The sequence below is a fragment of the Cetorhinus maximus genome, chromosome 10 (assembly GCF_964194155.1).
Source record: "Cetorhinus maximus chromosome 10, sCetMax3.hap1.1, whole genome shotgun sequence".
NCBI classification, from domain to species: Eukaryota; Metazoa; Chordata; class Chondrichthyes; order Lamniformes; family Cetorhinidae; genus Cetorhinus; species Cetorhinus maximus.
Window position 1 is genome coordinate 127,082,095 of NC_135888.1, and position 27,508 is coordinate 127,109,602.

General features: G+C 43.4%; 1 protein-coding gene across 6 annotated transcripts in view; it reads right to left on the reverse strand.

The window, feature by feature from the left end:
• Positions 1–6,824: 6,824 nt before the first annotated feature.
• Positions 6,825–27,508, reverse strand: part of p4ha2 (procollagen-proline, 2-oxoglutarate 4-dioxygenase (proline 4-hydroxylase), alpha polypeptide 2) — a 111,769-nt gene continuing 91,085 nt past the window's right edge. For 3 of the 6 annotated variants that reach the window (XM_078551107.1, XM_078551111.1, XM_078551106.1), the window contains exons 12-16: positions 22,521–22,580; positions 22,381–22,446; positions 12,559–12,627; positions 10,670–10,766; positions 6,825–8,393 (exon numbers count right to left, since the gene is read on the reverse strand). In XM_078551107.1, coding sequence (XP_078407233.1) covers positions 8,323–8,393; positions 10,670–10,766; positions 12,559–12,627; positions 22,381–22,446; positions 22,521–22,580 — 363 coding nt within the window. In that variant the 3' untranslated portion in view covers positions 6,825–8,322. The remainder of the gene's footprint in view (positions 8,394–10,669; positions 10,767–12,558; positions 12,628–22,380; positions 22,447–22,520; positions 22,581–27,508) is intronic. The other 3 variants (XM_078551108.1, XM_078551109.1, XM_078551110.1) reach the window with 2 other exon arrangements.

Here is a 27,508-nt window from a genome sequence, read left to right on the forward strand (position 1 = left end):
GTAAAAAGACGTGTACAAGAACACTCATCCCACAATGAGTTCATTGATTTATTTGTCAAAAACCGCAGCACAGCTCCTTGGCTCCTTGTCAGGTACAGTCAGATATAACAATGGATTAGACACATCTGTTTCTAAAACACACACTGCCAAGAATTTAAAGTTAGACTGGAGCCTGGGGAAGGGGAGGAAACTGTTCCGCCAGCTCTCAGCTCACGTACACGACTCTGGTTAGGCTGCACTTAGACTGTGCTGTCTCCCTGTACTCTGGCCATGAAAAGGAAATAGAAGCCTTTCAGAAAAGGCGCAAAAGGGTTTACAAGGATGGTACCAGAACAGAGTTCACAGGTTTCAGGAAAGATTGAAAAGGTTGAACTTTTTCTCTCGGGAAGAGAAGACGCTATGGTGCCAGTAATGCGACGAACAGGGTAAATGTGGAGAGAATGCTTCCACTTGGGGGAGAATCCAAACTAGGGGCCATTAAATACAAGATGGTTACAAATAAACCCAATAAGGAAATAAAGACAAATGTCTTTACGCAGAGAGTGGTTAGAATGTGGAACTTGGGAAGTGAGGCGAATCACTTAGATGCTTTCAGAAGGAAACTAGAAGGTCACATGAGAAAAAAAGGGAATAAAGAAATATGCTCAAGAGCTTAAATGAGATAAATGGGATGGGTGAAGATTCATATTAACACCATAATGACTGTTGGACCAAATGGCCCATTTCTGTGCTGAATATTGTATCTCATTTCACATAAGTAGGGAAGACCTGATAAAGGACAGATTCCAGTCTTTACTATTTACTTTCTGATAAAGGTGCAGACTTGTAATAAAAGTTAACTTTTGTCCACCATTATTGGGTTCATTCTGAGGTCCCCACCCTGACACCATTAAGGGTGTAAAATGAATGATTAGCATGGGGCCCAATTTCTACAGTAATACCTTTTGGTCCTTTTGCTCGCCAGCCTCAACTAGAAATGTTGGCAGTTAGCAGCTTAGGCGAGAAACCACTAGAACAAAGTGGAAGCACAGGACACCCAATGTCTACCACCAGGACTGTCATACTCCTGATTTTAAAGTGGAGACAGGAACGTGACAGTCATGAAATTGATAGACAGTCCCGGTTGATGAATTTTGCTGGAGTCCTGCCTGATCCTCACCAAACCTACTACCTGTACTGACAGACAGGAGTTTGGTGGCCAGAGGCCATAACCGGAGATCCACGGTTACGATCCCCGGTTGTCAGCCAAAGTGGGGCTTTGGAGATGATCCGTAGGGCGTGGGAGGGGGTAGTCATTCCGATCACTATTGGTAGGAGGGGAGGTAACTGGGGCTAAGGAGACCTAAAATTTCCTTTTAAGGATGGGAGTAGCACTCCTGTCCCTCCTGGAAGGCTAAATTCCCGAAAATGCCGCCTTAGGCCTCTTTTGGTCCATGGCTCACCTCTTGGTAGGCCTGGCCTGACAGAGAAGCCGTCACTGTTTCCAGCTCACATCACTGACTTATATTGCACCATATTTCAAGAAAGACTTCACTTGCCTAAATTAGCAGGTTAATATCAGGACCCAACAAATGGAAAGGCAGTGGGATCAGAGGTGGTAAGTGACTGCTCTCATTCAATTCAATTAGTATACATAAATGATTTGGAGGAAAATGTAACTGGGCTAATTAGTAAGTTTGCAGATGACACTAAGGTTGGAGGAGTTGCAGATAGTGAAGAGGATTGTCAAAGGATACAACGGGATATAGATCGGTTGGAGACTTGAGCGGAGAAATGGCAGATGGAGTTTAATCCGGACAAATGCGAGGTAATGCATTTTGGATGGTCTAATACAGGCAGGAATTATACAGTAAATGGCAGAACCCTTAAGTGCATCGATGGGCAGAGAGATCTGGGTGTACAGGTCCACAGGTCACTGAAAGTGGCAACGCAGGTGGATAAGGTAGTCAGGAAGGCATATGGCATGCTTGCCTTCATTGGCAGGGGTATTGAGTATAAAAGCTGGGAAGTCATGCTGCAGCTGTATAGAACCTTGGTTAGGCCATACTTGGAATAACACGTGCAATTCTGGTCACCACATTACCAGAAGGATATGGAGGCGTTGGAGAGGGTGCAGAGGAGGTTTACGAGAATGCTGCCTGGTCTGGAGGTTATTAGCTATGAGGAGAGGTTGGAGAAACTCGGATTGTTCTCACTAGAGCGACAGAGATTGAGGGGCGACTTGATAAAAGTTTACAAAATTATGAGTGGCATGGACAGAGTAGATAGTCAGAAGCTTTTTCCCAGGGTGGAAGAGTCAATTAATAGGGGACATAGATTTAAGGTGAGAGGAGAAAACTATAAAGGAGATGTGCGGGGCAAGTTTTTTACGCAGAGGGTAGTGAGTGTCTGGAATTCGCTGCCAGAGGAGGTGGTGGAAGCAGGTACGATAGTGATATTTAAGAGGCAGCTTGACAAATACATGAATAGGATGGGAATAGAGGGATACGGACCCTGGAAGTGCAAAATGTTTTAGTCGACGGGCAATGTGATCGGCGCAGGCTTGGAGGGCCGAAGGGCCTGTTCCTGTGCTGTACTGTTCTTTGTTTGTTCTTTGTTCTCATTTTAACCATCCAGTTAAAATCACGTCCTTTGATTTAGAAAGGTGTGCTCAACTGTTAATTGTATCTGTTGAATTTAAGGACACACAGGTGGAGGGCATGGTTACTTGAGCACACATAAAGAGGCACTTACAGGAACAGGAGTGGAGTGCACTAGGAGATATATGCCTGTAAAGTTTCACTCTGTGAATAAATCTATTCTGTGTAAAGGCTGGCTTTGGATTCTTCTTTCACCAACTGGCTATCTGGAGTATAACATCAACAAGACAGCATTTGGATCATGTCATCAGTTGCAGGGTTGAAGTACATTTTAAAGTTCAACAGAAAAGTCCAGAGACAAGTATTGACCTGATTTTCTTATTTTATTCATTCATCCTAACACAGAAACACAGTAAACAGTTGGACCACGACTTCCTCCAATCAGTTTGAGCCGTTTGTGCTCCATACAAAAAAATACTAAAACAAATTTAATAACATTAAGATATTTTTTTTTTTTTTAAAAAGTTAATAAAACCACTCTGTATTTAAAGAAAATATATGCAACGAATACGCCAGAGGTAAAAAGGCAAATGAAATCAAACATCAATAATATTCTGCAATTGCAACGACCCAACCAAATTTAATATTCAGGTAGGAAAATAAAATCTTTCCCCTCCCTGATCTTTGGAGTGAAACTGGTTAAAGCAGCTTAGAAAGAATTACACAGGCAATTTTGTGCTTCTTTGGGTTTCCAACACAATCTGCTCGATTGCCCCAACAGATGACAGGAAGACTTAGAGAAGCAATTGAGGTTGGTTTCAGGCTTGTAAAAGGATCAAGATGAATTATGCAGCTTTTGGAGGATAGAAATTATCGGCCACATTATAGCTATTGGTTTCTACAGATTCCGGTTCAGTTACACAAGAGGAACAAAAGAGAATTTATAACTTTGATACCATGCGGTGCCTAAGCATCGTGCCCTTCACCAAGTGAAGTTTAATATACCAGAGTGCAGGGAGATGTCTGAGTTAGTAAACGTTTAAGGGCTTAAGGCCTTAAATTGTGTCTCAGCAAAGCCCTTCTTAACTGAAGGAATCACCAGAATGCTTCTGAAGAATCCACAACAGCAGAAATCCATTTTGTTTTCAGCATTTTGTTCATCTTCTGTAAAAGTGAAAGCTATTGTGGTCATTTTAATCATCCCTTCAGGGCAGAGAGTGAACTACATAGAATTTACAGCACAGAATTGAGGATTCTCATCACCACCTTGTCAAGGGACGATCAATAATGCTGATCTTGTCAGTGATGCTCACATCCCATGAAAAAATAAAAAGAGAAAGAAACAGGCCAGTCTGCCAATTGGGCTGCACAGCATTTATGCTCCACAAGAGCCTCTTGCTACCTCTCTTCATCTTGCCTTTCAGCGTATTCTTCTATTGCTTTCTCCCTCATGCGCTTAACTAGCTTCCCCTTAAACGCATGTATGCTATTTACCTCAATTATTCCTTGTGGTGATGAGTCCCACACTCTAATCACTCTTTGGTTGTAGGGGCCAGGATGTCTGGAAATGGTTGATGTGGAGGCTTAAATGAAATTTATCATCAGGACCTCATTTGATTCACCGCTTCTCAATGTTATCCCTGTAGAAATGAACTCTGGTATTTTGTTTGCTGTTCTTAATGGCTTTATTCACCCACATCACTACACGTAGTAATCTGTGTATTTGTACTCGTAGATCCCTTTGCTTCTCTCCCTCATTTGGACTCTTTTCCCAAGATGCCTGAAATCTTCTTAATTCTTCCTACCAGGATATAATGCCTCACATTTATCTGTACTGAAATTTATTTGCCAATGGCACGCCCATTCTGCAAATTTATTAATGGGCTGAATTTTAAGTAGGCATCGGGGGTTCTGACCCTGAGGCCAAAGGTTGAGGAGAGAGAAGGTGGGGGGAAGGGGGGGGGGGCGGTGGCGGGAGGGGTGAATGACCCTAGTAGTGGCCACTGCTGGGACTGCAGCTGGAGGACGAGGATGTATCGATGAGGCTGTGCGTACTCAAAGTTAGGTAAATGGTTTTTGGTGGGGGGGGGGTCTCGGGTGAAGGGAAGGGGGTGCTCTTGGGCTAAAGACTATCCAAACATGAAGTGTCCCTCTGTCCCCTGGGGCCTGCTGTGAGGCTGGTAGGTACATACGAACATATGAATCAGGAACAGGAGCAGGCCACTCGGCCCGTTGACCCTGCTCCGCTGCCATTCAATAAGGTTATGGCTGATTTGAAAGTAACCTCAACCCCATATTCCTGCCTAATCCCCCTCCCACCCCCTGATAACCTGTCACCCCCTTGATAATTAAGAATCTATCTAGCTCTGCCTTAAAAATATTCAGATCCTGCTTCCACTGCCTTTTGAGGAAGAGAGTTCCAAAGACTCTCAAAGCTCTGAGAGAAAAAATTTCTCATCATCTCTGTCTTAAATGAGCGACCTCTTATTTTTAAACAGTGATCCCTAGCTTTCCTAATTATCTGCTGTACCCTCATACTAATCTTATGAGATTCAGGCACTAGGACACCCAGATCCCTCTGACTCTCAGGGCTCTGCAATCTCTCACTGTTTAGATAATAAACTTCTATTTTATTCTCCCTGCCAAAATGAACAATTTCACATTTGCTCACATTATGCTCCATTTGCCAGATCTTTGCCCACTCAATTAAACTATCTATGTCACTTTGTAGTCTCCTTATGTCCTCTTCACAATTTACTTTCCTACCTATCTATGTGTTGTCAGCAAATTTAGCAACCATCCCTTCAATCCCTTCATCTAAGTCGTTTATATAAATTGTTAAAAGTTGAGGCCCCAGCACTGATCCCTGTGGCACATCCTGTCAAACAGAAAAAGACCCATTTATGCCAACTCTCTGCCTCCTGTTAGCTAATCAATCTTCTATCCATGCCAATATGTTACCACCTACACCATGAGCTTTACTTTCTGTAATAACCTTTGATGTGGTACTTTATCAAATGCCTTCTGGAAATCATAGTACAGTACATCCACCGGTTCCCCTTTGTCCACAGAACACGTGACTCCTTAAAAGAACTCCAATAGATTGATTAAACATGATTTCCCTTTTACAAAAACACGTTGATTCTGCCTAATTGCCTTGAATTTTTCTAGGTGTCCTGTAATAACATCTTTAATAATAGCTTCTAACATTTTCCCTATGACAGATGTTAGGCTAACTGGCCTATAGTTTCCTGCTTTCTGTCTCCCCGCACAGTGAAAGACAACCCAACCCTGCAGTCACCTGCAAATTTTGAAGTTGTACTTCTCATCCTTGAGTCCAAATGGTTGATGTAAAAAGTGAACAACAATGATTCCCGTGTTGATCCATGTGGAACACCCACTTCCCATTTTCCCCAGCTCGAGTGGCGCCCTTTAACACTTACTCTCTGTATCAATGAAGCCAATGGAAAGGTCAAATCAGGCAAGATACAAAACTGGTGGCTGACCCCTGTTGCTTTTTCCCTGCCTGGCAGGAGCAGTTAAAATTGTATTGCTCGAACAATGTGGGATACTTTAACTGCTGGTGGTCTTGATTCTACAGAGGTCAGAACAATAAAAGAAATGGCCTGGCTTTCATTACCAAACACTTAGAAATTTAACTTCCATGTCTTGTTCTGATAGGGCAGAATCTTCTGTTCGGCGAGCAGGGGCGGGGCCTCTGTGAGATTTTGTTTCTAGAGCCTGAATTTCACGCTCTCCCTGCCAGCAGATTTTTGATGGGGTGGGGGGAGGTAGCGTGAATTGGCACGGATGGGCTTCCCGCTGGGTTCCCACCCGCCCTGACCTCTCAGCAATTTTATGCTGGGGCGGGCGAGGCCTGGAATGGGCCGCCCGCCTTTGCCCCAGTTGAGGCCCTTAAGTGGCCAATTATTGACTGCCTAAGGGCCGTTGTCTGCCCAGCTTCAATCTTTCAGCTGGCGGGAGGATTTCTCAGGTGTGGGGGAAGCCCAAAAAAGATCAGTATTATGCCTCGGGTGGGAAGTTGAGGGTGGTGGGGGGGGTGGGGTGCCTCCATCAGGAGCCCCCTACTAACTTCAGGCCCCACCACCCCTCACCTCTCCCCTTAAGGTCTGGTGGCCGCTGGACCTCCCACCGCTCCCCCCACCCCCCGGCCTCTCCCCCCTGACACCCCACCCTCCCACAATCCAAACCCCCCCCCCCACCCCCCACCTCCCTCCCCACTCCCCAGGCTTTCCTAACGCTCCCTGTTCTGAGATCGCGAAAATGCACCTATCTGTGTTACTCCTGGGGCTTCGGCTCCATCGACTTCATCAACTTCCGCTTCTTGTCCATTGCAGCTTCTGTCGCTGCAGGGACCAGAGAGCTTTTCCCCCCCGAGTGAGGGGTGGAAGTCCCGCCCGCAGCTAATTCACACTCACTGGAGCGTGAAATGGCCGCAGGGCAGGGAGTGTCAGTGGGCATGGCGTGACAGAAAACCCTGCCATCCGAAATATCCTTGCCCCCAGGTCAAGTACCAAGGAAAGAAGGAACTTCGCAGGAAAACACTTTGCACAAAGTTGCATCCTTTTCCCAGCATGAACCTGTGACGAACTTGCTCAAAAATATTGATCAAGTTGGAGCCACTGATGCTTTTCCACCAAATTATCCAGGTTAACATTTACAACAGGGCCCAGTTCTTTGTATTTTCATTTGTTCTCTGGATGTGGGTAACGCTGACAAAGCTGCACCTTTTGCCTATTCCACCTAGTTGTCCCGGGAAGGTGGCAGTGGGCCCTCTTCCTTAGGCTGCTACATATTAACCTCTGAACCAGGGCTCATCTTCATTGCATTGGAGTTTCTCAGGGAAACAATTAAGATTGTCACTACAAAAAAAAACCTGAATCGGTTGGACACTCTCCGTTCGCACATTTGTCTCACTGCAACTTAGAAGGGATTTGGGTCAATTTGGTACTTAAAGGCAGAACTTAACATCTGCAATTTAGAAAAAAGATGATTTGAATATGACAATCAGACGCTGACAAAGGAATGGAAGTCTGTTGAAGAGCCCCTCAAAGCGAATATAAGCAGTCAAAATGACCGTGTGAAATCCTCCTCAGGTAAATAGGTAAGTAAAGTCAGAATGGACAATCAGATTTCACATGAATGTTCTCCTTAACTGGGGTGTTTCAACAAGGTTTTGAACATCTCAAAAGGCAGAGATTGCCCAAGTGCGTTGCGGCTGAGGGGTGTGAAGAATGGGAGAAGCATGGAGCGGTATCCATGTGGAGGAATGATGGGTCCAAACTGCACATTTTTCCTCTATTCCAATTTGTAAGCGAGTAGGACAGAGGATGAATGAATGCTCTGATATTTTCACCCACTTCTTTCTCTAGAGTGAAAGGATATTGCTGTCTTCTCCCAGAGAGCATTGCATGAGTACTCTGCTCAAATACTTTATTCGTTGCCATTTAGATTGACTTAGCTTCTTGTAGGGGATGACCAACCAACTGACAATACAAGAAGGGCTTTTTCTCATCGAGTTTTTGGGAGGGCCTGGAGGTGGTGGGGCAGGGGGGAGAAAAAAACATCAAATGGAATGAAAATAACAGCAATGATCTGATCAAACAGGAATGCATGAGGTGATTGGCATTTGAAGGGGAGGAATCAAATCCTGACTGTTTGCTTGTCCTGATAAAAGAACAGAAGGGTATAAAGAGGGATAACAGCATGGTGGCCCATAAAATCAATCCACCTCTGTCAATCCACACGGTCTCTTGAACTCTTGTCCTCTCTCATGTATCCATTTGTTGGAAACTGGAAATGAAACAAAGCAATAGTTAATGAGAGGCTAAAGATCTGCAACACATCACAATCACCTAGTATAAGAATTGTCATTTATAATCCGTCTTCATAAATCCCTTCCAAAAAATGAAAATGCATTAATCATGACTCTTTCACATTTTCTTCCTTCCATGCTGTTTTCCACCATTATTTTTGAGTAACGTATTCAGCCACTGCTTCCACAGTTTACAAATGAAGGAGAAAGCTGTTTCCCGAGATAGCGAGCGAGTGACTGGAAACCAGGATTCCTGGCGATTTTGTTCCTTATCCATTTGTGAAACTTGGATGTCAATGGGTTAGTTTTACCATCCAGCCTTAACATGGATATTAATTAATCTATCATGCTCTTGTTTTCTCACTACAAGGCAATGAGGTCTGTTTTGGATGCAACCCATTTATCACTGAACACTCCCTTTACCCAATAAATACACTGGTTTAGGTAAGTGATGAAGCAGCCTCTTTGCAAAGTTAACTCTAGTCACCTGAGGGATCCTTGAAGGAATGTAAGGATATGGTTATGGTGGTGTAGTGGTTATGTTACTGGACTAATAATTTGCAGAGCGCGAGATCAAATCTCACCCTGGCGAATTGAGAAATCAAGTTCAGTTTAAAAGGTAAATAAATAAATCTGAAATTAAAAGCTCGCATCTGTAAAAGTCAACATGAAGCTGTTACATTATTGCAAAACCCCAAATAGTTTATTAATGTCTTTTAGGAAAGGAAACAGATTTCCCTGCTCGCGTCTATTTTTGACTCTTAACTGCCCTAGAAATTGTCTAACAAGGTGCTCAGTGTGTTCAAACTAGGGATGGGCAATAAATGTTGACATCCTGAGAATGAATTGTTTGTATGGGGCACATTAGCTTTTCACCTGTTAGGGTAGGATTAAAATCAAGGGCATGACCGCACTGTGGGTGTACCCACAGGGACTGCGGTGGTTCAAGAAGGTGGCTCACCACCATCTTCTCAAGGGCAATTAGGGATGGACAATAAATGTCGGCCTAGCCAGTGACGCTCATATTCCATGACTGAATAAAAAATAAATCAGCTGCCAAGCTCAGCTAAAGACGAAGTTGGACAGTTCAAACGGGTATGGTGCTCCTAATAGAGAAGTGCTGATAAGCAGTCAAGAGAGTGTCTGTTTCATTCAGAGAGGTCACATGGATAATTGGTGAGAGAAATGAAAATGAAGGATGAGTTGATGGAGTCAGATATAAGCTCTTAAGCTAAGGTACATTGTTGGTGTTGAGTATATGGGGAGCTTTATTCTGCATTTGGACTTTCCTATGTTTGACTTGGGAGTGTTTGATATTGCCACTGAGTGCCAAAAACGGAGAAGAAAATACTCCATTACTGAACACAGGTGTGTCTCACCTGGATAGAGACATCAATAAAACTTAAATAAAAACTTTTAAAAAGAGATCTTTTCCACAAAAATATGTGCCACATTCTGACAGAACCTGAGATGTAAATAGAAACAGCCCTTGTTCTTCATTCACTTCACACGCAAACCACAATAAACAAACAAGCACATGGCTATCAACAGCAGGACATGGGGCAGGGTTTTACACCCCACAGGCGGGGGCGCGCCTGACCCAATCGGGCGTAAAATAGCACGTGAAAACGCGGGCGAGCATCCCGAGGTCATCGTGCACTCGCGCGATATTTCAGTCGGCGGGCGCACGCAAGAGTCGGCAGCGATCCCGCCGGCAATTAAGAGGCCTATTTAGGCTCTTAGTCAATTAATTTAAGCCTATTTTTCGCTGCCCGTCCAACCTTGCGGTTGGCGGGCGGGCGAATCGGCCAGGCGGCCTTTTGATTTTTCAGCACACCTCATCCACGGGTGGGATGAGATTTCCACAATTAAATAAAAAATAAATATACATTTTTGGGCAGAATCTTTATTCTGCTTATGTAATTGTGGGTGAATCCCATGTCGGGACATTCTTTTCAGGTTTTAAAAACCTTTATTCTTCATTTTAAAATTGTTCAGCACCCTGCCTTCAGGGAGCTTTCAGTGCGCGCTCCCCACGCGCCTTCGCAGACTTCAGCATTCACCCTCCTCCCACCCCTCCGCTCTGGCAGCGCTGAGCTTCTCAGCGCGCCTTTCATGCTGGATGTTCATGAATTGGCCAGCCAACGTGAAATCACTGTCGGGGGCCGATCGCCAGTGGCAGACTGTTTCCCGGCTGCTCCCAAGTCCGCCTGCCGCGCCCACTCAAAATCCTGCCCATAGTGTAAGCACTTACCCCATTTACTTCCTACTAATACCGGGCAGGCTGCATGCCGTGTTCTATAATCACCTTCTCCACTTTTAAAGAGGTTATACCAAAAGACTGCCGTGCCCTGAAAATAACAAAACCATGTTTAAATTGCGTCCTTAAAATTATAATGTGTCACATACGAAATAGGAGCAGAAGTAGGCCATTCGGCCCCTCGTGCCTGCTCTGCCATTCATTAAGATCATGGCTGATCTTTTGTTTCGAATACCACATTCCCATCTACCCCCGATAACCTTTGATTCCCTCGCCTAACAAGAATCTATCTGCCTCTCCCTTAAAAATATTCACTGGCCCCGCCTCCACCACCTTCTGAGGCAGAGAGTTCCAAAGTCGCACAACCTTCAATCAAGTGAAGGCTGCACTTTTTTTTCATGGGACTTAGGTGTCTCTGTCAAAGCCAGCATTTGATGCCCCTTCCTAATTGCCTTTGAGAAGATGGTGGTGAGCTTCCCTCTTGAGCCACTGCAGTCCATCTGGTACTGGTACATCCACAGGTTTTGATCCAGCAATACTGGAGGAATGGCGTTATAGTTCCATGTCAGGATGGTGTGTGGCTTGGAGGGGAATTTGCAGGTGGTGGTGTTACCATGCATCTGCTAGCCTTGTCCTTTCAGGTGGTAAAGGGTGCAGGTTTGAGGTGCTGTCGAAGCAGCCTTGGTGAGTTGCTGCAGTGCATCTTGTAGATGGTACAAATTGCTGCCACTGTGCATCGGTGGAGGAAGTGATTGTTTAAGCTGGTGGGGATTGGGTGCCGATCAAGTGGGCTGCTTTGCCTTGGACCGTGTCGAGCTTCTTGAGTGCTGTTGGAGCTGTACTCATCCAAGCAAGTGGAGAGCATTCCATCACAGTCCTGACTTGTGCCTTGGTAGTGTTAGAGAACTCATTTGACATTGCTAAGAACTGGATTGAAATCTAACCCAGGTAATAGAGTCGACAGAACATTTCCACCAAAATATAGGCTGCAGCAGCATGAGTTTAGAACTTTATTTGGGGTTTGGATTCAAACCCAGTCCAGCCAATGGGATTGCGAGTTTTCTGTGGAACGGGCAGTAGACAACATAATCTGCTAAAAGCCATACTTTACATCTATAAGCTGGTTTCAAACATAGTCATAGGGACAAGAGAAGGACATTCAGCTTCTGGAGCTGTTCTCCAATGAAGCAAGATAAAGCTGATCTGTGCCTCAATTCCATTTACCCTCTTTCGTACCATATCCCTTTATCTTAGAAAATTGTATTGATGCCAATCTTGAAAATTTCACTCGTCAAAGCATTCAGTCTTTCGTTTTGTGGGTGGGGTTGCAAGTTGCAGATTTCCACTGCCCTTGGTGTTAAAAGGGTTGTGTTCCCACTACTTAATGGTTCAGATCAAATTCCATCCCCTGAATCATAACTGGCTATCTAGCGGCTTCTCTGCAAAATGCTCAATTACTCACTTTTTAGATTTAATCCTAAAAGTAGGAAAAACACGAAACTTAAAAGATCTGTCATTCCTGCTCTTTTTCTTCCAGATCTCCGCATGAGCTTATAATTTTGGCAGTGAATGGGTCTGAAGTCATACTAATATTACAGATCACGGTCTCTCTACCCTTAGGTATAGGCAGGGACCCAGGTTTGAAGGGTGAGATTTATCAGGAGATGGACATTTTTGATGAACTAATTTAGTGACAGGCTTGGGCCTACCATGAACGCTGAGAAAAATTTCCACTATTGCTAACGAAGGAAGAATGAATGATTGTAACGAGGCAGATGTCCCATAGATTTGACAGGACACAACTTATCCACTCACTTCACACTTAATCGAGCGCAGAAAACAAACAATTAATTGGCAATGCAAAGCTTGGTGTAAATAGTTACCTTTTTTGGGTATATGGCAGCGCCAAAGTCAGGAAATACCGTAGCTCCTCCTGCTGGAACGTCACTCATCTGGTACATAGAATTGCAAACAGATTTGTAAATACGTTGCCAAGCGACTGTTTCGAGAGGCTGCTTTCATGTTAAATGAGTGCAGCTGAAGCTATGGAAATCTTGATTTGAAACAATCACTTTTAAATTAAGCACATGCAGCTGATGCAACATAACCCAGCAGTTACAGAGACTGAAGCTGCACAATCAACATCACCATATGCAACACGTATAAAACAACAGATGACAGCATGGCTCAGCAAATGACTGAGAGGGTGCAGCTCAAACTCCTGCCTTTGTATCTCAAACCTTAAAAGGCCCTCAATTTTTGTTCGACTCTCCCTCCGATGGAGGGTCACATGTTTCACCGCCCTATCCTTCCCTTTCAGAGGTCAACTGTCCTACAGTGCTTTTTACTGGTTAATTTTCTTCCTCTTGTTAAATGTAGGTCTGTACCTTACTGTTTTCCCCCCTCACCCCCTTCGCAACTCCATCTCCCTTGACTTCACCTGGTGCATCCCCCATGGCTGAGAAACTGAGTGCGGGGGTGCCCTTTGCAGGGTTCGGTCCTGGCTTTGCGGGACGCTGCAGAAACATGCAATAATGGCTCAGCAACGGTCCGATCAGCTCGTGAATCGAGGAGGTGTCTGGCTTCCACACCTCACACCCACACAGCAGCACAGTTAGGCTCGAGAGTTTGGTAGAGAGGAGGATAAACCTCCATCATTCACAGCTATGGCAGCAATGCTTTAGTGGTTTACGGTTTGGCATCATTCCAAATTATTCTTTTTGCTTCATTAATTTTTTTTTTTAAACTCTCTTTTTACGGCATTGAGTCCCTGCTGGAGATGGTTCCGAAGGAAACTGCAGGTACTTTACACATCTCTATTCTTCATGTGGAAGTCCAGGTATTGAATGTGACCATAACCAAAGCTGTCATGAAATGACTATGTTGCACACTATCAGGTCTCACTGGATTGTGTTCAGAAGTGTAAACCCAAATCGACTATTCTCACCCGTACCCTAGGAATTTTAGTCTAACGATAATAAGTTTTTAATTACAGGCCTGTGAATTTGGAACTAGAACATCGACTCACTGAATTATAAGACCTCGTTTACTGAGGCTCTAAATACTGGTTCCGCAAAAATGGTCCTTGCCACTAAATGACACATTGACATTTGGCACGCATTCAGACAGACTGAGTGAACATTTGGAAGTTTGACAAGCTAAGCCATAGTAAGGAAGGATGGTTGGCCTTTGGCTAGTGCTTGGTTCAGTTCAGTTTTATGGGCAGTATAACCAAATAGAGATCCCTGCTTCTTATGATTCATATCAGTGTCCAGAGAAATGACATGCTCCACATGTCCTAACCTTATCCACCCTCACATTCCCAACCCAAGGCTCCCTTTGCAAAAGAAAAGTCCTGATCTTCTTACCCTTCACTAAGTAATGCTAAGTCTATTAATATTTGCTATAATCTGCACTATATGGATCTGAAAGTACTGCATAATGTCACCTGAAACTTATCACTGCCCACGTAGGCTTTGTTGAATTCAACATTAGGCCTTTTAAAAATAAATTCAATGGGTATTTAGAACGCTTTTCTGATGCTTTGAGGCATGTTGAGGTCAGACATTGTAAACATGACAAAGATTTCTAAAATGTTGCATTTTGAGAAAAAAACATGGAACAATGAAATGAAACAGACAACTGATGTAGCAAACTCTGGCATTGAGCAGCCAACAGGACAGGCAGTGAACATTGGTGGGATAACAGAGCTCTAGACATTACACAAAGAAACTCTACATTTAACAAGAAGCATTCCACAAAGAAGTAACTTTCTGAGTGCTGAAAAAACATTGCAGTAAACATCCCTTGACAGCAGCAAGTAAAAAAAAACGTCCATTCATCCCAACTGTTGGACAAGCCCATCGTAAAGGTAACTATTAGTACTGACTCGGCAATGAACAACTGTCATGATGCACAATGCATGATTTCAGTGCAAAGCCCCACTTCAAAGGAAGGTCACAGTTACATATCATTTACTCAGTGCGTTTTACACCAACAGTTGCTGGGAACAATTTCCTGAAGGTTTTCACATATCACAGCACTTCAAATAAAAAATGCAGGATTCTACACAGAATACACAAAAGTTACAACACAGAAAGAGGGGGTTCAGCCCAACCAGTTCATGTTGGCATTTACCCTCCACATGAACAAGGAACCCTTTTTGATTAAAAATTAGCGGTACACAATATCAAAAATGGAAACTCCTAGAAAAGCACTGAAAAAGGCAGCATCAGAACCTTGTAAGTTAATTTGTCGCTAGGAGTCTTTGTCAGAACTTGTGCGGTCAAACCGGAAAGCCTCTTAATGACGCTGCTGAGGATAAACTAGGACGTATCCAAGGGAACCAAGAGGGATAAGGAGAAAAGTTACAGATCAGAAGGAATCATTTTTGATTCAGGATTCAACCGCCAATGAGACAAACTCAAAATAGGCCCGTGCCAGATATTTAGACCTACAAAACCCAAAAGAGACAAGCCAGTGGATAAGAAAGCTAGGCTTCAATAAGACCAAGTGGCTTAGACTTTGAAGGCCAAATTATGAGACTTGGGTGGGCTAGTTTGTAAGTCCCCACTGTCGCAGGGCACATCCTCATGATTTCTTCTTTGAATCCATGTTAATATGCATCATTATACTTCTGTGAGGCCCCTTGGGGTATGTGACATTAAAGGCACTATATAAATGCAAGTTGTTGTTATACAAAGGCAAGCCACAAGATATGAATTAGTCATGGCCTTACAACAGAAGGAAAGCTGCACAATGCGACTGACACAATGGGCCTGATTTTAACTCTATGAGCTTCCAGTGAGTTAAAGTCAGGCCCTACCTCGCTGCGAAAATAGATGTCAGCTCGTCACCTTGACCTTCTCCCTTTATACTTTAGGTCAGTCCTTTAAAGGGGATCCTTTGAGCTGACCGTCTGACAGGTGCTACCCAATACGCTAACCTAAAGTTCTCTCTCAGATGCTGGCTGCTCGACGTGCATTTTCTGCTGTTATTTCCAGACTCCAGCAATTGCTGTTTGCCTTTTCAATAAAAACCCTCCATTGCTGCAGTATCAATTCAGCACAAAGATAACAAGATGCAAAATGACTTTAAAAAAAGGATCAAACATGTTGGGTATAAGAAGCTCCAGGCACTGATGCGCACACACATGCAATGAGAAAAATTATCAAATTGGAGTCAGTTTATAGCCCATATGGCAAACTACATCGTAGGTGTTATCTTGCACATTATCATCAACTCCAGCAAAAATCATGCAAAAATAGAACTTAGGAGTTAAAAACCTTAAAGGAGGGAACACAAAACTCAAGAGCCTGCTGAATACAGCTGACATGTAGTCATTTTCTGATCATTGGACACCAATTGCTACAGACCTTTTGCCCCACTTGTTTCAATGGATCTGACTTTCTGCCACCTCCATTCAGGTTTTTTTTTCCATCTCCTCTCCTTCTGCCATTGTGACGTGTCCACAGTCACCATTAATGCTCTCTCCTCGGGGATAGTAAGCTTACCCCATCGTTGAGTTCACTAAGCAACTCCCCCCAACACCCACCCACCTCCCCACACCAAAGCTACCAGGCTTATGAGATTTAAGTGGCCTAAGCTCATCAAGCCTTAAATTTCCTTGTTATTTTATGTCACTCTGTGTGCTGCTCTACTTACTTGACTGTTAGGCCGTATTTCCTGGTTACCCTTAAATTTTCTGGGAGAATTGGTTGACTTGGAAAGAGAAGACAATGCGCTAAACCAAGCAATCCTAACAAAGCCTTTCTGAGAAGAATTCATTCAGAAGGAACTGGTGAAATTTGTCTTAAAGAAATCACCAGGGTTGGGGGTGTGGGGAGGAGGAGAATAATAGAATCATAGAATGCTACAGCACTGAAGGAGGCTATTCAGCCCATCGAGTCTGCACAGACTCTTTCAAAGAACAATCCAGTTAGCCCCACTCTCCTGCTCTTTCCCCAGACTCCTGCAATTCTTTCTCCTGCAAATACTTTTTCAATATTCTTTTGAAAATTACTATTGAATCTGTTTCCATCACTCTATTAGGCAATGCATTTCAAATTCTAACCAACGTTGATTAAACCAGTTATTTCTCATGTCCTCATTCCTCTGGTTTCTTTGCCGGTCGTCTTAAATCTGTGGCCCCTAGTTATTGATCCTTCAGCCGTTAGAAACAATGTATCCTTATTTACTCAATCAAAACACCTCTATCAAATCTCCTCTTCAGCTTCTCTGCTCCGAGAGGAACAACCTCAGCTTCTTTAGTCTCTCTCCATGTAACCTTAATCCCTTCACCACGGAACCATTCTAGTCAATCTCTTTTGTGCACCGAAAAGACACCTCTTAACTTCAAACGCAACTAACAATCACTCCACACTCCACCCTGCATGACTTGAATCACGAGCTCAGTAGTATGAGAGGAAAATATGTCTTCCCCTCAACCAGAAAGCCGCTAAGAGCCAATTACCCAGGGGCCATCTGCCGCCACACTCGCTCATTTCAGTTGGGAGAATGTTCATTCTTGGGGAAAGACAGCACTCCTGAGTACTTCCACTCGAGTTTCCCTTTCCAAGGATGCGGCGCAGGGTCGACGTCCATTCTCAAGAAAGATAAAAGGGAAACTATTTTTAATATAAACCATACCGACAACAAGGAAATGAGGCAACATGCTTGCAGCAGGATTTCTGACCGTGTCATTAACCGTGGGTGCTTTGTGGTCCTATTGCGAGCTTCAGGGCATTTTCTGATGTGGTCAAAATTAGGCTGCAGGCAGATGGAATCCAGGTACCTTCAATACGGGATGTTTATTTACGTTAGCCTCGGCATGGACATTAATAGCATTCCTGTACATCACAGCAGCGGAATACAATGACAGCTTGTGTTGCTGGATGGATATTGAACCTTAATTTCCAAAAAAAACTCTCTTCTGAAGGTCTTGACTGTTTGTCGGGGTAGGTGATTTTAAGTTGATTATAGCAACAGCTTGTTTGCTTTAGTTGGCCTCAACAATGCTTGGCTGGGAAGGGTGAGGGGGAAAAGAATAATCTATGCTCTTCTCCTCAACCAGCACCACTGTGAAAACACTTATGAAGCACTTTGGGAAGCCAAGGGTTAAACACATGATCGCGGTACACTGACCCGTGTCAGAAGGCATAAGGACATCAGGAGAGAGCTGTACATATTTTCCTTTTCTACAACCAAACAGGCTGCTGATGACTGAATAAGTTAGCAATATAAAGGCTGCTGAAATCGTGGAGCTGTAGCTCTTCTGGAAAAGACGGTGGAAAATGGAAATCAAAGAAAACCACTTAGTCCATGAGTAAGACCTTAGTTAAAAGATTGCCACGCAGCAAATACAACTGCACAGAGTCCTTTGGTTCCTTTATATGGACAGGGAAATGTGGACAGAGAAAGGCACAGGTTTAATAAAAAAAAGGACAGGTTGACTAGTTGGACTTGTAGCAGTCCGATTTTATCAGTATCCTAGCAAACTGCAGGGTCAACGAGCAGCAAAGGCAACAAGAGTCCCATTTCTGCAGAAGGTGAACCGGCACATGGACTTTTTCAAGTGGTTGCATTCAACTTCCGAGAGAGAAAAAAAAACTAGGATGGTAACTTTGCTGAACTGTGCAACTGGCAATTAAATGCAAAGCTTCCTGTAGGAAGCTTAACTCTTTGCTTCACAAACTGCTTCATAAGTCTTTTATACTGTGATGCTGGTAAAGGAGAATAACATAAACTTATTTAAGGGAAAGCGAGATAAAAACATGAAGAAGAAAGGACTAGAAGAATGTGCTGATAGAGTTACATGAATTATGGTGGCTGGAGGCTCATGTAAGGTCTAATGGACTGTTTCTGCGCTGTAGATTCTGTTTAATCTTTGTAATTCTATGTATTTTTTTCCTCTCACCTCCTTCCCCCACAATAAAACAGTTCACAGCACAAAGGGTTAATGGGAAGAGTTATTTTTTCATTTGAGTAAATAAGGGGCAAGGTGCTAAGTCCAGGATACCAGCAGGACTGAAAGGCAGGTAAAGTGCATCAAGTAGTAGGGAATTGTTACACCAATGGGGGATAACTTCAGTGAGGGTGATACATTGGCTCCCAGTGCAGCAACACATCAATTTTAAAACTCTCATTGTGGTTTTCAAATCCCTACATGCCCCTCTCCATTCCTGTAACGTCCTTGTGCCCCACAACCTCCCAAGATCTCTATGTTCCTCAGATTCTGACCTTTTGCACATCCCCAATTTCTGCTGGTCCACCATCGGCAGCTGAGCTTTCAGCTGCTCAGGCCTTGAGCTCTGAAATTCCCTCCTTAAACCTCTTCACTGCTCTTTCCTCCTTTAAGACGATCCTTAAAACCCGTCTCTCTGACCAAGCTTTTGGTCACTTGTTCTAATGTCTCCTTATGTGGCTTGGTGTCAAATTTTGTTTGAAAGAAGTCCTATGAAGTGCATTACAATGTTTTACTATGTTAAAGGTGCTATTTAAATACAAGTTGGTGTTGGTGGAGGCTGATTAATTAGGTCTTATACACAACGGTCGACTTCTCTTTCCATTGAAGTCGATGGGAAGCCTACCACCAGTTTTTCACCCCATTCCCAGTCCCTCTCTTTCTTCTTTCAATGATGTTGAAAGTTATCCCACCTCTGAGCTTTTAAATTGCTGAAGGCTGTCTGAGGATTAAAAGACCGGGGGTGGTTTGGAGTTCCATAACCTTTGAGCTTCTGAGAAAGAATGAGTCAAGTGAGGCTAATTGCAAAATAGGGAGGGTATGGAAAGATTTTAAGCCCATGGATCTGGGTGCTTGGTGAAAAGGAAAGTTCTGAGGTGCAGCAACTAAGCATTGAAGAGATTAAAAAAAAGACTGCAATGGAGAAAGATTGAAATGTAAAAGTGAGGGGAAGATCCCCCATTAGATGATGAAGAGCTACTTCACTTTCACAATAACCTCTTGAAGTGAAGATTTGGTAGCAATAACTAGGCCTCTTTGCAGGTGAGGCTTAAAGTCAGTGGGCAAAAGTTTGTTAGTGATGTCAGTGCACAAAGGGTGCAGCTGGATTGTCCAAACTTACAAGAATTGAAAGAAATTGGACAGCACACACTAAATAATCATTACTACACCATTTGGCATATGTTTTCTTAGTGAGAAACAAGTAACTTGCATGCGTAGGTCTAAAGAGAGATTCTATTTGCCAGCATCAAGGTCCAGTCCTGATCTCTGCAGTAGGTTTTATGTGGGCTCATTTTAGAGGATGTAAATTTTTACTGGAATTGTTACTGCTTCCTTGATTCTACCTGCCACTGATTAATAGCAGCATACTCTGGGATGGCGGCTCAGCGCATCAGATGTCTTCAAGACACGGTACATGTGCAGAGGCTACAATCAAAAAGTACATTCCTTATCATGGGCCGGGGATGGGGTAACTGCAATCAGCCTGACCACATGGATCTGAGTTCAGTGATCAAGTTGTCATAAGGCACTTCTATATTTATGCTTCTGTAGTTCAGTGTGTGGGAGAGCCATGTGAGGGCACTCCAAGTATACATTGCCAGAACTATTTTAACAGGCCTGCAATTCTGCCATTGAGGAAAAGGCAATGTTTAAGCAATGTAAATGTGGCAGATCAGTACACGGAGGTCACATTCCTGTGATCCAAGCATCAAATACAAAAGCATGGTTAGTTCTCCATCTTCTGGGATAATGCCTCTTCCTTTCCCCTTCAGCATGCCACTGAGGAGTGGTTTGAAGTTTCAGAAAGCTTTTGCACTGCAGATCTTTTCTTCCACCTTTCCGACTTTGAAAATGCTAGGAAGCCCTTTAATTCACTCTTCAGTTGGCCCTGCAATATGGATAAGGTTCCCACGGTATACCGAAGGAACCCAAAGCAGTGGCACATTGGCAATTCAATAAACCAGGGCGATCTTACCAAACCAACAACAGTAAAACCAGCTAAAGGCAAAAGAAAGTGAAATGCTATGTTAACTGACGGCAGCTCCCTGTGCTTTGGGATATTGTACACAGTGCTGTTTTGGGCCATTCTAAATGATGGACTGGGTTATAGACAGGCAGGGGCGATTCTGACTAAACATTTGTGTAGATGTGCATATTTCTGTGTGACCAACTAAACAGCCAATATTCCAGCATCAGCAAACCACTTTTTAACGTTAATACAGAACATTTTCCTGCTAAAAGTAAAATCCTGCAGAGAACAGGGAGCCAGGAAAGATTCGAAGTTTATTTATTGAATTATTAATATCCTTTCCACTGATAATGGACGCTTGGAAGCCTGCATTCAGGAGGTGAACCACTCACACCATTCATTATTTATTAATACCAATATATATCCGTGCTTTGATACTAATCATGACAATCAGTTATTTGATTAACATTATAGCTGTACTAAAACCCCTCAAGATGCAGGCCAAACAGAATGGTTCCTTTCTGACAGCTCATGATTTTATGATGCTGGATAAAGTGCGACGGGTTAAGGGCAGAGGGGCAATCCTCAAATGGAGACCAGTGACCTGAGTGTTGCTCTTCCTGTTTTCCCCCACCTTACAGCGTGCTGCCAGTTCCTGCTGAACTAATTGGAAGCCCGTCAGAAACGGAGGTCCATTTACTCTGCCTCCGCTGGCCGGAGCTGGAATCCATTAAAACTTGGGTCTAGGCTGCTGGAAGCGGAAATTTCAGATCCGTTATTGCTGTTGTTGGTTTGTAAGCTGTGAACCCGTGCAGGCACTGCTCATGGGAAATTATCAAGGTAAGGTCACCATGAGGGTCTCAGGCAAACATCTGACCCAATTTGGAAAGGTTATTTGAAATAGAACAAAGTGGATCTCTTCTTCAGAAAGTCTGAAGGGGAATGATGGCTTCTTTCTGTACTGTTGAGTTCTATATCATTCTGTTACCTCATGATAACTCTAAAGTTTTGACACTATTAACTCCCAACTCAGAGATTATACAGATAGATGGTGTTGGGACAAATTCACTCCAGCCTACGTGTAGAATCTTCGCTTGTGCCATGTCATTGCTTGCTCTCACTGCTTCACTACCTCAGGAACTGCCTTCCCTTACTACCTTTCCCTGTGCCATCAAACGCTTCTTAGAAACCTGTCTCTTCAAAAGTGTCTTTGGCCTCATGCCCTATATTCCTTCAAGTTCAGCTTGGTGTTTATCTGTCCCATTTTGTAAAGCACTCTGAAATGAGAGGAGCGCCGTACAAATGTAAAAATTGTTCAAATGGACATGTCACATTTTGGGCTTTGGATAGCTGGCTAGAGGAATGTAGTAACCCTACAATCCACATCCAGGAAGTATTTGGTACTATTACTAGATGTTCCAGCTGTTGAGACGCCCGCATTAGATTGCTTACTGCACAGTGCTTACAGTAAAACAGTGTGAAAAGAATCACATGCATGTAAATGCAGCATGGTCAATTTTTTGTTCCTTTTGAATGACTAGGCATCCTTACGGATGTGCCGGCTTTCCCTCCTTGCACTGCATCCAACTGATCCAATAGGTCTAAGCGCAATAACAGGAACGTCTTCCCTCCTCTTCGACTCCTCTCATGTTGATGAGCACAAGAAGCCACAAAGATACACTGGACACCCCAGAACGATGGGATCGGCTTACCTGGTGATTCATTTGGTTATTAAGTGTACCTCCTACCCAAATGATCATCACACATACTTACATAGTTTAAAAAAGTGGCAAGACGATTCCCAGTGCCTAATTCTTTGAAAGCATCAGGTTCATCTTTCTATAAAATGAAATGAGAATGAATACACGCACAGCAAGAGCACGCACCATGGACGACCACTCATGGGTACTTACATAATTTAGAAAGGTGGCTAGTCTATTCCCCAGCGTCGCAAGATTGCTGTCGAAAGGGCGCTGCAACAGATTTTATTTTAAAAAACAAGTTTATCCTAGATGTCTTCCTGTTAAGGCTTCAAATCCTCATTGGCTGCTTTCACCACACAAGTCCCAGCAAAAAGTTGTACTTGAAGTTCTGCTTTACTAATTTTGAACAGGTCTCAATTGACATTGACTGAATGCAGACAAATGGATATTCCTCACCTTGCACAAAAGGACATTTTGGTTTAGGATTGTTGCAAGAAACCAAAGGATAATTAGGAATGAACACAGCGTTACCAAAGATGGAAACCTGAGTGGACTCAATCTGAATTTTTCCAATAAATATTCTCTCAAGGAAGACATTTTATTCCAACTTTCTTGTGGATTTGTGCTGGTGAATGGGTTAATCGATGAATGTAAATAGGCAATGGAATTACACAATGATTCAATATCGTGAGACTCAACAGCCACATCACAGCAATAGGGAACCAGTGAGATGACTGCTGAAGGCTTTGGAGTCCTCTATTTCAAAGTGAGCGTCACTCAGGCATGGCTATGAACCATAGCTGATGGTTGTTCTACTGGCGCAAATCAGGCTTAACATATTTGTTTTGTTGACCGGAATTTGAGTGTTTTAATAGATTTTCCTCTCTTCCATTTGCAGAATGGTTAAAGTCATGGTCAATGACATGCCAGCCCATCACAACCCCCGCTTTTATTCAACCATCTACTAAGAAGCATAGGCCAACACCCTTCAGCTGATGACAGGTAGCTGGACTGGAGGGGGTTAAAGATTTAACATACAGTTTTAAATTACTATTCAATCATACCTTGACACTGGAGAAGACAGCTGATTAGTTTGTGCAAAACTCCTTTCAAGGTTATTCCATTCAGTCTGTCAAGGCAACCGGGCCAAGGAAAGAAACTGTTCCCCTTACAACTTCCAGGCACTGCCTGGACGCAGATGCAATGGAATAACAGTCTTAAATATGAGCAGTTCATTTTCTAGATCTCTGGAGATTTCTCATAAAATTCAGGGAATCCTACATGGACAGAATTTCCTAGAATTTGTTATGGACTGGGACACATACAGAACCACAGCTTTCTTGATTTATAACATCCTTATGATAAGTTAAACATAACAGAGCTAGTTTAATGTCCCAATATCCATTTAAATAGCCATCACAGAAATCAAGAAAAAATGCTTAGGAAGTTTCATTTGATGGTTTAGAGATTGGGAGATTAGAAGCCTCCTGTGAGACTGGAACAGTCAATACCATATTTAATTCTCAAATGATGCATTTCAATTTGGGAAGCAGTTAGATTACATTACCAGCACAGCTGAACAACATTAATCTCTCTCATCTTAATCGGCAACAACAGACGATATTAACTGTGACAACGAAACAAACCATTTAGACTGGGGGCTTTGTAAAAGACAGAGCATGATGGTATTCAGATTCAATTCTGTCAATAGGTTCTCAATTAATATCAGATCAACAAATAGCATCAGGAAATTATTTGGCGAAGTCAGCACTGTTAGATCTTTGGGTTCTTTCCAGATCTATCAGCAGGAAATTTCAGCCAGGTAGGACTGCATTCAGCAGTAACAGGTGTATTTAAAAGGCAGTGTACCAAATATTACAAAAGTACCACACAAGAGAGTAGCATGGCTGCTTTTGTTGGGGGGTAGGGGGAAATTGTTGCACTACAATTGTCATTCAAGTTTCTTAATGGCCTAAGTCCTATAATAAGTCCAAAAGAAGACTTGCATAGGACAAAACTCTGATAAACTCGACAAAGCTCACTGTGGATAAATGAACGCTTCATTCACTATCAAGGAGTGTGTCAAGAATTCAGGATGCCAAGCAGAATCCAACTTGCTCCTTATGGCGAGGAGGTAGTTTTAAGTGATTACAATGATTAGTTCATATTTATTGTCCCTTACTTTTGCTACTCCAGACATAAGGAATGGGACAATAAAATGCCTTTCTTACTAAAAAAAGCTGAAAGGTTTCTGCCTCTAGGAACTACTGGCTGAATTAAAAGATGCAAAAAGAGGCAAAATCCTAATTGAATGATAAACTCAAATTGATGGCCACATTTCTTTCATTTGTCTTTTTAAGAATATTTTGGTTTTGTCTCTTTAACTGTTTAAAGAATGTTTCTCCCTGCCCAGCTCTTGACCACACTGAATAGGACTTGTATTCAACAGGCACACATCTGCTACTTTAGTTTTTTTTTTCACTACAGCAGGAAGTCCAAATGAAGAGGTTCCATGAAAGGCCCAATAGTGAAGTTATGAGATCGTTTTTAACAGTTGAGCTATTGTTGGAACTGGACATAAGTGGTAGTGAAATCCATTAAAACTGAGCTGCAACTAACCACTTATTGAATCAACTAATGCCCTTCACTTGCCCTCCTCCTGATTTTATTCATACGGAGCTTATCCATTCTGAGCTCTTCTGTCTCTCACACAGGCCCCACCATTTCACCCTCTTACTCCACTTATACATGTATTTCCCATAGAACAGTGGACAGGTGGAACAGATTATTGACTCACATGGTGAACGCCGATTCAGTGAATCCCTCCAAGCAAAATCTAGTCCTGTTTCTGGTTGGGGCGGAGAGATCACTTCATACAAAAGGTTGGTACTGCATAGCATCAGGGATCAAAGTGATCTCCTAGAATCAGGGAAGGGTTACAGCACAGAAGGAGGCCAACTGACCCATCGAGATCATGCCAGCTGTCTGCGAGAGCAATTTAACTAATTCCGCTCCCCACCCTGCTCCTTTCCCTATAGCTCTACACAATTTCTCCCTTCAGATGCTCATCCAATCCTCTTTTGAAAGCCATGCGTGTATCTGCCTTCACCACACTCTCGGGCAGTGCACTCCAGATCCTAACTACTTGCTGCATAAAAAAGGTTTCTCCTCAATTCACTTTGGCTCTTTTGCCATTCACTTTAAATGGGTGTAGTCTGGTCTCAAACCTTTCACCAATGGAAGCAGTTTCTCTCTATCTTCTCTGTCTAAAATCCTCGTGGATTTTAAATCCCTCTAACAAATCTCCTCTCAACCTTCTCTTCTCCAAGGAGGATAGCCCAACTTCTCAATCTATCCCTGTAACTGAAATCCCTCACCCCTGTGACCATTCTCGTAAATGTTTCCTGCATCTTGATTAGTTGACTGGTTACAGTCACCTAAGGGAGTCAGAGGAGTTTACTAGATGATTTTTCGCCAAATTTTCCTGAGTTTCCTGAGTTTGTCGCCTCGACAATGAGATCACATGGTTTCAGGTAGAGTCTTAAACAGTATTGTGATGTACAGGCAATGAAATTGTGTGAGACAGGCTGGATGGGACTGAGGGTATTATTCCAATGTTCATATGACATGTGATTCAATGGCTTCTCTTACTATCGCTGCTCTTATATGGCCTGTCAATTCACATTCTCTTCTTGCTGATCGCACTAATCCAAGGTCTCTCATTCTAAAATCTAATCTTACTGATCGATTCGTCATACGCTCATTCTGAACTTTGGGGCTGTATTTTACACCCCCATGCTGGCGGGTTTGAAGGCGGGGGCAATCGAGCGGACAGCCTGCCCGCCACCGAACTGCAATTATACCAGCAGCAGATTTGGCGTTAGACGACCCGCCTGCCAATTGGCCAATGGAGGCCCTTAAGTGGCCAATTAATCCCCACTTAAAGGCCTCATCCCGCTGTTGCTGGGGTTTAACCAGCGACCGGTGGGGCCCATGCCAAGCATCCAGCCCAGGGTTTCCCTTTGTGGGCTGACGGCAGTGGGTGGGGAGGAGATGTCCCTCCTTAATGGGCCTGCAGGATCCAGCAGACGGCCCCCTCAAGGTTTTACTCCCCCCCAAGGTTGTCACCCCCCCCCCGCCTCAAAATTGGCCTCTCAAACACCAGCCCTCCAACCCCCATGCCAGGGCCTGCCACCTTGGCACCTGGTGAGACCCCAAAAGCTCAACCAAATCCTGACTGAATGCTGCTCATTAGCCGGGGTCTGATTTACCAGAATAAAACTGGACTCCAAGGGTTAAGCTACAAGTTGAGATTAAAAGAAAGTAGGGTGGTATTCCCTGGAACTAAGCAAGTTAAGGGGTGATTTGATTAAAGCTTTCATGGTTTTAAGGGGAACAGGTTATCCATGTGTGGTCTGGGAAATCTATGCTGCACTCCCTCTATGACCTGTTTATCCTTTCTCAGGACCAGAGCGGCCTCACTGCTATGTCACTCTGATCGCAATGTGCTCTTTGATTTTGTATTTACTGAGGGTGTGGAGATTAGCCGTACGTTAACAGGAAATAATTCAATGCTCTTCTCGCTGTAAGTTGGGCAGCAGGAGCCCAACTAGGTCAGGGGCACCTCTTTCATTGTCGTCTCACAGTGCAATCTGATTTTTTTTCCCCCAATACATTGGGTAGATTGGGGGAAATTTTTCACCCGGGTTAGGAAGTCTACAATTAAGGAGCGTCGTTTTAAAATAGATCCCGACCTTACAGGAGTGAAATTAGGAAACATTTCTATCCATGAAATGTGGTAGAAGTTTAGAACCCTTTTCTGCAAATGGCAATTGATGCTCGATCATTTGTTAATTAAAATCGAATTGATAGATTTTTTTTGTTGGCTAAAGCTATTGAGGGATATGGAGCAAAGGTGGGTATATGGAGTTAGGTCAGCCATGATCTCATTCAATAGAAGTACAGCCTCGAGGGACTAAATGGCCACCTTCTTTTCTTATTTTCCAGTGTGAGGAAAGCTCAGAGTGACAAACCATATGTTGCAAGGGTTACCAACTCTGGTTGGATATATTCCTGGAGGTTTCATCACATTACCTCTCACCCCCCATCCCCCCACCCCTCCACAACTTCCCTGCCCAGTCAAACTTCCTCTTTCCCTCATCTTGAATGTTTTTATTACTAAGGAGAAAAATTATTCG